At 36.3% G+C, this 12,161-nt stretch overlaps 1 protein-coding gene across 1 annotated transcript in view; it reads left to right on the top strand.

Annotated features, from left to right (window-relative positions):
* Positions 1–12,161, top strand: part of LOC145331088 (uncharacterized) — a 33,788-nt gene that overhangs the window by 3,270 nt on the left and 18,357 nt on the right. The window contains exons 3-10 of the mRNA XM_080175715.1: positions 591–670; positions 915–972; positions 1,250–1,367; positions 1,699–1,808; positions 2,199–2,283; positions 10,689–10,787; positions 11,243–11,361; positions 11,981–12,094. Coding sequence (XP_080031841.1) covers positions 591–670; positions 915–972; positions 1,250–1,367; positions 1,699–1,808; positions 2,199–2,283; positions 10,689–10,787; positions 11,243–11,361; positions 11,981–12,094 — 783 coding nt within the window. The remainder of the gene's footprint in view (positions 1–590; positions 671–914; positions 973–1,249; positions 1,368–1,698; positions 1,809–2,198; positions 2,284–10,688; positions 10,788–11,242; positions 11,362–11,980; positions 12,095–12,161) is intronic.

A 12,161-nucleotide genomic window follows, 5' to 3' on the forward strand; every position in this document is an offset into this window, starting at 1 on the left:
CCAACCCCCCAAAAAATAAAAAAAATCCAACCCCCAAAATTTTTTTTTTTACATTTTTTGTAAAATCTCAGTAACTGCTGATCAAATTGGGCTCTACCCTTCTGGGAATATACCTACTGGTCCTCTGGTGGTTTTAAGCTATTTTTTTGGGGGGTGGGACACCCCAACCCCCCCAAAAATAAAAAAATCCCCATTTCCAAAATTTCCAAAACCAGTAATTGGGGTGGGGGAACCCCACTGCAACATGGGGCGGGGCGAAGCCCCCATAAATCCCCCCCCCCCGAAAAAAAAAATCAAAATATTTTTTTTTTAATTTTAATTTTTGTGTATGCGAACAACCTAGGTCTAATTTTTACGAATTGAAATTTTTGTGTATACAGCAAACAACCTGGGTTTAATTTGTACAAATTAAAATTTTTATGCATAAAGCGCACAACCTGGGTTTAATTTTACCACAGAGTAATTAAACAAAGAATAATTTTTTGAATATTTCTATTAAGGAGGGTTGACTTCCCAAAACTATATAGGGCGAAGCCCCTAGAGGCTAGGGGCGAAGCCGCTAGTATTATATAATCTAAGAATAATTTTAGATTTGAAGCTGAGATAGAGAATTATTCGTCTATGGAAAATGTTCTGGCAAAATTGGACATGCGAACTATTAAATTATCAGGTAAATATTATTCATTAAATTACCATTTATAAAGTCTAAGTTAAGGAATACTTTTAATAAAATCATTTTTTTAAAAGAACATTTTACACTGAGCACTAGAAAATTTTGCTTTTTTTCAATGTTTGGATTTCATTTTTGCAGCAACTCTTAACTATGATGTGTTTGTCTGACGGTATGCCCAGTATTGTAAAGCTACGCCTACAATATATTTACAAATTGTCATAATATACCTTTTCTTTTTAAGGATTTACTGAGTTACTGAAGATAAGAGCAGCTGAGTCGAAAACTCCATTTCCTACAAGGTGAAACATTTTGAATATTTAGTGAAGCTTTCCTTGTGCTATTTTGAAAAGTTATTAATAACTGCGTTGTTTTTTATTTTGAGATTTGTTAAGGTTTTTATAAGACATGAGTTATTGGGACGGGGAATGGATATATTTTAACAGGGGAAACTTTGTCGGCAATTTAGCTTGCTAACAAGGAGCTCATTTATTGGTCAGTTCGTTCTATAAAAATGTAACAGACAGACTGACAGATAAACACACATCCAGCTACAATAAAATTAACTATGCAATTAAGGGCCGACTGGGACGAATTTTTCCGGGACAACGTGGACATGAACGAGATGAAGGCCGGAGAACGGCCGGACACAATTCACCTGGAAAATCTTCCGGTCAAATGGTTTCTTCAAATGCAGGTTAAATATTTTACTTATGTAAATTAACTATTACATCGTCGGAATATGATATTTGCCAGGGAGGGAGGGGACATTGGATTGTTAATTACACTTGTACCCAAAGTTTTATAACCGTCATATCTTATTTGTTGCCTTAAAAATATTTGTATTGAATTTTTATTGGTTGGTTCTAAATTGTTAATGTGCAAACTTTTCAACGTTAATCAACAGAAGGAGTAATTTTGTTAATCATCATTGTGTAAATACATTAATTTATTGGCCATTGTCTTCTCCCTTTAGATCCCGTTATGAATAACTCTCTTAGAATGAATAATGAATAATTTCTATTTAGAACAAGACTGGGGAGGTCCCTGACAAACCATCAGAATTTGTTCTCAAGAAAGCATTTTCTACGTTTGGTGACATCAGAATTGTTGATATCCCCATGTTAGATCCTTACAGGTAATTGAAAAATCGATGTTTTTCTATAATTAGGGTCGGTCCATCCGGGACAGTTAGCTTCTTTCGTTAATTTAAACAGTTTAGAATTGTTCTATCGATTTCAAACTTTGCACGATGATTCCTATTAGGTACGATTTGGAAGCATAGTAACTCTATAATCGTTATCCAAGAGACTAATTTTGAACATGCTGATTTTTTACATTTTTGGCAACAAATTTTTGTATGTTCGAATTATCTTGTTCTTCTCATTTTTGGACTACTGACCAAAGTACAATGTCATAAGTATTGCATAAGTGTTCTAGGGGAGGTGGCATTATTTTATCACCCATTACGTTAATACGGTATCTACCTTTCTATCTATCTATTTGTTTATTTAGTTTTCTTTATTAGGCAAAAGATGACTTCTGAAGTTTCTGGAATCAGAACCTTTTCTTTTGGGGAGGATCTTATATTTCAAGCATATATTCAATTTAAGGTAAGGTTGTTAGTGGAAAAATAATATTAATGGCTAGATCGATGTATATAACTTCTTCTCTTGGATTAATAATGAAAGATGGATCATGGATGAAATTGATGTTTAAAAAAGTTTAAAAAGTTTAGTTTAGTTCAGAGCGTGGAGCGAACAACATCTCTCTCTCTCTAGCCCATGTGTGTGTACTAGTCTGTACAGCACACCCCCCGCTCTTTACTAATTTCCCCTTTACCCCACGTCCGTGGTCCCTCCGCGTGTTGGTACTGGGAAGATATGGTAGCCATGGGCAAACTCGTATATAGTTTTGGCACCATATTTTACACCGCCGTCTAGGTAAAATCGCCGGTGTAAAACCGTTTTATACTATCCTTGTGAAAAATCGCCTAATCAAGTGAAATAAAAATCCGCAGTACTTTATCTATTTCTATTTTTAAAACTTGGCCACATCACACGAGGGCCAAATCAGTGTCGCCCTCTCATTGGCTAGATAGTAAGTAGCGTCCACAACAAACCACGCTATTGGCTGTTATCAATATTTCCTCGCTCCCTATTGGCTAGCTGCACTCAAAATCACCTCCATCTTAGCCACACGGCTTCACTCGCTTGAAAATGTTGCCGGAACAATCATCTCCTGAATTTTGGAAAAAAATGGAAGTGATTTTCGACAGTAAATTCGAGGAATATGATAACAAAAAAGCCAAGGTAAGACATGAGGAAGTTTGTAACACTATCTCTAGCCACAAAAAAGAAATAGATGCGGTAAAAAAACAATTTTCCGAACTTAGTGATAAAATCTCTGTTCTCGAACAAATTGACAATTTTAAGGATGCCCAAATATCGGCAGAAACCCTAAAAGCGATAAAGGATAGTATTGCGGTCCTCCAGAGTAAGTTCGAAATTCAATCAAATAACGATGACAATTTTAAACGCTATTCCTTCTTTCAGAATTCCTGCCGCGAGCAGCGTAGTAGGGCGTGGAGCCTGAGGGTGACGAATTTCCAGTCGCCACACAGCCGTGAGAAGATCACCATGCTCATGATCTACAACACACTCATTCTGCCCTCACTGAAGATAGCCCACCGTAATGGCCTTCTCGATTTCGTCCCCCAGTACTGGGGGGACGTCATCGAGTACGCACATCATTTGCCGTTCAATCCCAAGAAGAAGGAAGTCCCCCAGGCCATCTTCAGGTTTCATTCCCGCGTCCACCTCCAAGTGGTAATGATCTCCAAGCGCCCCGTCCTCGAGGAATACACAGCTAAGATGAACCAGTACAAGACTGCCAACCAGAGTGTGTCCCCTGCACCCTATTATCCAGGTAGAATGATAAAAATGCAATATGACGCGACGCGCTTGAATAAAAGCGTCCAGACGTTTTTGCACTCAACCAAGCTGATCTCCCGCACGAAAATAATGGGGGAAACTGTGGCCTTTCAGATCAAGTCCGGATCTAGATGGCAAAAAGTGCTAAATCCATTTGCCGACACATTAATTGGTATGACTAAGCCAATACCTGGCACCGAGAAGCTGTTCAGCACATCAACGGAGCCCCCCCTGATCAAATACAACAGTGTGCCCTATGCAGACAGAGGATCATTCTTCCCCAACTCAAAGTTCTGCAATCCCCTCATCACAGAGGATGATTTTGAGGATAGCTTTGAACCTCCTCCCAACGCTGCCAACATGGACGAGTTCCCACCCCTGGAGCCCGCCACCACCTCTGACACGGCAGCCGCCGATGTCCCTGAGGCCGAGGATGAGAATGCAGCTGCCCCAGCCGAGCCGATTCCAGCTCCAGCAACTGCATCCAACGTAGCAGCAGCTCCAGCCCCTGCCACAACAGCAGCCCGCCCAGCAGCCAAGGAGCCAGAAGCGGACCCATCTAAACTGCAGCCGCTACCACAACTGAAATCTATGCCTGCAAGAACTGCAAAGAAAACTAACGACAGTAAGATAAAATGATTAGATAGTATTTTGAGCAGATAACAAATACTTACTGTCCTTAAAAAACACTTATTATTGATTAATTACTAATTTAATCCATGTAACACAGCATATGTTATGTTATGTTGTACCACAATTAATTCTGAGCTGTTTTTCCTTCTTGTCTTGTCATCGCTTGTCAAAGAATAAAAAACGTATAGAATTTAACTCTATTTTACCTACCTACCCCCTATGCCAACTTTTAGATAAAAAATTATTGATCAAAAGATTTTTGTATCTAGCTAATATACCACGGGGGGGGGGGGGAAAGAGTAAAGAGCGGAGGCACATCACCTCCAAACTAAATGTTTTATCTAATTCACTATTATTACTATTGTAAATATGTTCATGTTTTATGTATGCTGATATATATTGTTTTTCAGTCGTTCCCACTGGATGATATACGTATTAATCCTCCTGCGATAAACCTAGACTCCACACCAGTACCCTACAAGCCTCCCTAATGGATTAAATGAATAGGTACCTGCTAATTTAAATCTTAACCCTACACTAGACCTCCTAAACCCTATTTATGGCCAGCATTTTGATGGATTTAACGAAGAATTTGGTATTAACTGTCAATACATGTCAGAAAATGAAGCAATAACAAAATTAAAATCTTTTAGAGAACAACTGATAATTTTATTTTCCTTAAACTGTCAATCAATTAATTCTAAATTTGATGAATTGGTGGCGTGCATAGACAAATTTAATTGCAAAGGAATACGGCCCAGCGTTCTTGCATGTCAAGAGCTCTGGGCAAATTCCAATGCAAATTTTGACGTGTATAATATCGATGGCTATAACTGGCATGTCAACCTCAGAAAATCACAAAGGGGGGGAGGGGTGGGATTACTCGTGCAAAAACATTATAAAGTAGTAAGAATGTTTGACAATATCTCTTTCAAAGAACGTATATGTGAATCTATCTGTCTCAAATGTTCGTTTAATGGATTTAAATTCTTGGTGTTGAATACCTATAGACCGCCTAATCAAAGTAGTGCTGAACTTGATGAATTTTTTGAAATTTACCTTGAATTATTGGATAGGATTATGTCACTCAACCTACCGTTTTTTATTGTTGGAGACATTAATCTTGACCTGTTCAGGATTAATGAAAACAACAGCCCTAGTATGCGTCTGCTAGAGTCGCTAAATTTCAACGGCATTTTGAATACGATTACCAAGGCCACCAGAATCACAAAAAACACTTCAACATTGATTGACATTTTCGGTGTTGGTAATTTTATTCCAAATCTTATGTTGTCTTGTGTCCTGACATCACAAATAAGTGACCACTTGTTGCTGATAAATGCGTATAGAATTAATGCTAACAAAAAACCAAAACAACCTGATTCTTATGAAAAAAGATTGCTAGGCGATGATAACATTAATTCACTGAATGACGCACTTTTCAGTACCGATTGGTCAAATGTACTTAACCAAAATGACGTCAACGTTGCCTATAGTAATTTCATAACTAAGTTTCTTGAGTTATATAACACCTCATGCCCCATTGTAAAGGTCAAAAAAAATTCTAGGGTCCAACCCCAGCAGCCCTTCATGAACGAGTACCTCTTGAGAATGAGGGAGCACAAACACACCCTCCACGACAATTTTCTTAGGGAAAGAACAAGGGAAAGTGAGCTGTTGTATAACTCTTATAGAAACTCTTATAATAGAAATGTACGTCGTGCAAAACTAGAATACTATAGGTCAAGTATAAGAAACTGCGGCAGAGATAGTAAAAAATTATGGCGTTGTTTAAAAGATATGCTAGGATTTGATCAAAAGGGTGCTGAGTGTTCATACTTAGAAGTCGGGGATAGGAAAGTTGAGGGTGACCAAGCTATCGCTAACGAATTCAATTCCTATTTTAGCCAGATTGGAACCTCCCTTAAACCTGAGATCCCAACAACAGAAAAAAACTTTGCAGAATTTTTACCCCCCCCCATCCAAGACTCAATCTTTTTTGAACCCCTTTACCCTTTCAAAGTAATAAACTTGATTAGAAACATCAGGCCCAAAAGGTCCACAGACATTAATGATGTCAGCATGTTCTTAATTTCCCGCTGTGCGGATGTTATCGCACACCCCCTTTGCCACATCTATAACCTTTCCCTCCAATCTGGCATCTTTCCTGACGGTATGAAGGTAAGCAAAATTCTTGTCCTCCACAAATCAGGTTCACTCAATCAAATGGATAACCATCGTGGTATATCATTGATTGATAACCTAAGCAAGCCCCTGGAAAAATACGTATGCGATAGCTTGGTAAATTTTTTGGACGAAAAAAACTTTTTTAACTGCAGACAGTTTGGATTTAGGAAAAATATCTCAACTTACCATAATGTCCTTGACCTCTCAAATATGATCACTCAGTGTCTAGGTCGAAACAATTCCTGTATGTCCATATTTTTGGACATACGGAAGTGTTTCGACATGATCCCTAGAAATCTATTGTTTGAAAAGTTAAAGAATGCAGGGATAAGGGGATTACCACTACAATGGTTCCGTTCTTATTATAGTAATAGGCGTCAAAAGGTGTACTTTAAGGGGCTGTTTTCATCTACGTTGGAAGAGATTATCATAGGCGTATTACAGGGGTCAGTTCTTGGCCCAATATTATTTTTAATTTTCATAAATGACCTTGCAAATTGTAGCCCAGAAGTTTTCATTAATCTTTTCGCTGATGATGCCCTAACCTTCATGGAAAGAAATTCATTAGCGGAATTGATTGAACTTGCAAAAACAACCATCCCAAAGCTGACCGCCTGGTATAACGCAAATGAACTCTTAATCCATCCCCTCAAGACCAAAGTTATGGTCTTTACTTCCCCTAGAGAAAATCTTACCCCTGAAGAAATTCAATTAAAAACAGAATTTAATGTCTTCATAGACATGAACAACGTAGGTGAAAGCATCCCTGAAAAGATCACAAAATTAAACCTTGTAGATGATAATAATGAGGGTTTTGTAAAGCACTTAGGAATCAGTCTGGATACAAAATTAAAGTTTTCTTATCACCTTAAAAAAGTACATGCAAAAATTTCAAAAATTATTTATTCTATGCGCGTCATGCGCCACTTGCTCGATAAGAAACACTTAAAGATTTTATATTCCAGCTATATTAAGGCAAATGTGGAATACTGCTGCCTTCTCTTCACAGCCTGTCCAGCCTATCTTTTAGATCCAATTTTGAAAGTACAGAAGGCAGCAGTAAGAATCATAGAAAACTTACCTAGTAGAGCACACACCGCAGAGTATTTTAAAAGTAATGGGATATTGCCCATTAATCTATTAATTAAATTCAACGTTTGTAAATTTATGTATAGGTACCTACATGGCTTACAGCCAGAAATTTTTAATAATACCTGGGAAATCTCCCGTGATCGCCACAGGTACAATACAAGAAATGTAAACAATTTTGCATATGCAAATGGAGCAAACAGAACTTTTTTACTAAATTCACCCCTTCATTCTTTTCCCACAATTTTTAACAGTCTTCCCAACAATATAAAGCAAATAGTAAATGAAAAAGAATTCAATAGAAAATGTTTCACCTACTTTCTTAACCAAATTGATTTTACGTAGGTACCTATAACAAACAAAAAATCTTTTTTACAAATGGTAAGTGTTCTAATATTTTATTTATCTATGTCTTATACTCAAAAATCCAAAAATAGGATCTGTAAGATCCGAACTCTCACCCGGGTAGCTAGGGGGGGGGGGGGTATATAGTGCTTCCTACAAAACTTCACCAAATTCCTGCATTCTAACTTTTTAAATTCTAACTTTTTAAATTTAATTATGTTTATTCATACTCATTATATTCATCAAATATCATCAAATATCACCAAAAATCTTTTTTTTCTCCATCAACCATCAATTTCACCAATTCCATTGTCATCTTTTCTACAATATTATTTTATTTTTAATCTTTTTCTGTCGTGGCCGGAAAGTCTTATATTTGAGCGCACAGAAACTTAATTATAGAGTAGCATTGGCGTTATTAAGTCGTTGGGTACTGGCTTAGGTGTGAGGTTGGGACACAGCGATGTAAGTTACTGACAACAGCAACAACAGTAGGATTGATAACATGAATAATTAATCCATTAATTTGGAGAGATTATTTTATTTTAACAATTCTTACAAACAAAACAAACTTTTTTTTTTTTTTTTTCAAGCACTTTTTATTTATTTAATATTGTTGCTGCGGTTACAAGGTATTAAGCGCCGGGGCAGGGTGGCTCTGGCAGACTCAAACTAAACATCCAAACGATTGGTTGATACATATTCCAATTCTCTTTTCAATTATACACTCATCACTACAAATTAGACGATAATATTTACAGTGTTCAACCTAAATTAAATCCATCACTTAGTCTATTAGTCTTTAGTCTATAGCTCACTCTCTCTCCTCACACTCTTCTTTATCTCTATTCACACTCAGCCATACCGTCGGTCAGTTCCTCCTCAGATCAGATCACTCAGTCATTTAATCCTCATTAGCGTCAACAACTTCTGGCAGGTAAGGTGACCGACGCCGCGCACTAAGAGTCTGAGCGCATCTTTCCGCGCACACCAGGAGCCGTTCTTCGACGATAGGGACGGCGGCTTGTGTGCGCCGCAAAGAGCACAGCCCGGACAGGTGGCCTGTCAAGCTACGGGGTTGCCTGACAAAAATAAATGAGCGCAGCTCATTTATCTCGTCATAAATCCCAGCCATTTCGAGGTAAACAGCGTCCTCAATCTGAACCTCCCAGAGGTAAAACTCTGCCAACAAAGAAGCGTTTGTTAAACGCTCAGATAAGTTACTCCAAGGACCGGCCGCCGCGGTCAGAACTCTGGTGCGCAGCCACTCGAGCACCAAACCTGCCATCTCTTTCTTTATTTCCTCTTTACCTCTAGTCCAGTCCTTGTTGTCAAATCCTCACCACAGTCAAAACCTTTCTCCTTAAGTCTTAACGTCTTAACGTCGTAACGTCTTAACGCCTTATTAATCCTTACAAAAGGACCTTCACTTGAAGAACAATGCTAGTAAACTGATGTGTTTCTAAAAATGATTTTTTTATCCTTCTTAAATTGAATCTAGCAAAAAAAACACTTTCTTAATATCAAACTTAAACAAGAATTTAATTTCAAAGCCGCAAAGCCACTCTATAACTAACCTAGCCGATATTGAATACACTCGTAATTTGGGATGCCAATGCACGTCGCCACTATACAGTCTAATTAAAAGTCAAATAAAACCAGTTTTTCTCTAAAATATACTCACAAGCTTTTTATATTTCATTTTTTGGTAATTTTATCCTAATTTTTACTTAACTTACTAGGTACATATGCGCGCCTAACGTACATATGTAATCCTTGTTATTGCAATGTTTAAAAATGGCTAAAAATCCATCAAGCCCTCAAGTTTTTACCCAACGAAAAACTCAAATATGTAAATTTATTCTTATTTAATAAACGCCATCAGGGATGTAGGAATAAAGTGTCGGTTCGGAAATAAATAGCAGGTATCAAAGAAGTGTGGGATTAAAATCCCACAGGATTTTAAATTACTCAGTTCTTATAATCATTTAATCCGGGAACGTTAGGGCGGTGGGAGTCGCAGTTTATAACGGGAATAAAAACATGGCTAACTTCCATGGCACCGATAACCTAATTGTATTGGTCTTATTTTTGGAAACCCCGTATGGATTCTAGTGGAACGATTGTTAGATGGTATATTCAGCATACCGTAGTATAGTAGTCTTATATATGTCTTATATATGTCAATATATGTAACTTAAACAAATTGTTACAACTATTTTCTAAAGCTCTGAAACGATTTGGTAAGCGCCGCGAAGAACTGCGGTTCAACAACCCCGGCCGGGGTTAAGCCATCCACTCGCTTCACAGCTTGCTCAGTGTTCAATTATATATTAATTGTATAGTAAAATGTAAAATGTAGGTGAACGGGGAAGGAGAAGTTCACTACAACCCTGAGCTAGGTACATAAATAGTAAATGTACTGCAGAACCTTAAAATTGCTAATAAATTACAATTTGATTATTTATTTATTCATTAACCATATTGAGAATTATGCACTATAATATGTAATAATTTATTTATTATCTTGCCTGCAATCTCTTTCAGGAAGAAACCTAGTACCTTAATTAATATGCAATCTTTTTCAGGAAGAAACCTAATAGTCAAAAATTGTAAACTTTTATTAGTAACTCGCCCTAATTATATGCACCTTAGAGGAAATAAAATCTTATCTTATCTTATCTTAAAAAAAATAAGAACAAGAACATTGTGTTGATTTTACCAGATCTTCCAAATACACTTTTATGCAGAAAAATAACTTATGCAATTAAACTCCATTTTATATACCTTTTTATTTATTTCATATTTATCCATCTATTTATTTATCCTAGGAGTACATTGGATTTGTGAAGTGTATGAATGCCTTGAAAGGAATGAAACTCTGTTTTAAAGACAGAGATTCAACGAAAGCTTGGACAGCTAATATCAAGGTATTGATTATGATACAAGTAGGGATCTAAAAGGATAAGACAATCGACTGAATAAATTAGAATATATTCCCAATAATGATAATGAACAAAACCATTAACACTACATCTTCTTTAAATAAAAATTATTATTTGAAAAGTTTGTCCACTACTAGTTTGAAACAAGCCAATTAAATTACGATACTAAAAACCAAAGTTTTTGGGCCAACAAATAAGATTTATATAATGTGGTTGTCAAACTTTGAGTACTACTAGCGTAATTTACAGTCTTAACATCCCCTTCCTTATACCTTTAAAGAAACTTGAAGTTTCTAAACACATATCAAAACTATTCTTCTTAATTCGATTGTAGTTATTGAAAGGACTCTATTTGAACAATATTTATTATGACAGAGCCATCAGACATTGAGTCCATCTAATAAAAACCCCTTACTATAATGAAACATTTTAAATCCCAGGTTGATTTTGACAAGAGTAAACATTTGGCTGAGTCTACCATCAAGAAGAGAAAGGGAGAGAGAGAGAAGTTGATCAAGGAGGAGGTGGATAAGATGGAGGAAGAAAAGAAGAAAGCAAGGTATATAGAACTAGCGGTACGCCCCTAGAGGATTATTTTTTAATTGAAATATGTAATTTGAGAAATAATTTATCTATTTCATGCTAGGATCAGCTGTTCTTTATTTATGTTTCTACTCTAGGAAATATTTCATAAATTTTCGTGTTTTTTGGTGATTTCTCTTGGGAGGATGGTGGTACCTTCCTTCAAAATAGTTTAAACATTTCTAGGACCTATGAGAAGCTACCTTGTAAGAAGAACCATATCGGTTCAGCGGTTAGCGAGATCCTTCAGAAAAAGAGACAAACATCCTGTTACTTCATTATAAGGATGATGGTTAAATGGATATAGAATTTACGTTGTTATTATGGCAGGGGATGGTGTAAGATTCAAGTTATGATAAATCCATTGATGATTAGTTTGAATAGACAAAAAGGTTCTTTTGAATAGTTTGATTTAAGATTGCTAATAGCTATTTAAAAAATATGTACATAAAAAAAGTACTGTAAAAGAACTGCCTTACTTTAATCTAAAAATGACTGACAAACAAACTGACATATCAAAAATAAAAATAGAAAGTAGTTTTAAAAACTAAAATTACATACAAGAATATTGAATATTAATATTTTTATTATTTTAGACTTGAAGAATTAAAGAAAAATGAGCAGCTACGAGTTCTAGAGGCAGAAGAGAAAGAAACGGAGGAGAAAAGAGCGGCCAAAAAGCTAGTGGCGGAGCAACGAAGAATAGCAAGGTAAAAATTGGATACTTTGTTTGATAAATTATGTTGAGAAAAAGTACAAAAAGTAATAAAGGTAAAG

The sequence above is a fragment of the Acartia tonsa genome, chromosome 11, assembly GCF_053477335.1.
Source record: "Acartia tonsa isolate MP-2025a chromosome 11, ASM5347733v1, whole genome shotgun sequence".
Lineage (NCBI taxonomy): Eukaryota > Metazoa > Arthropoda > Copepoda > Calanoida > Acartiidae > Acartia > Acartia tonsa.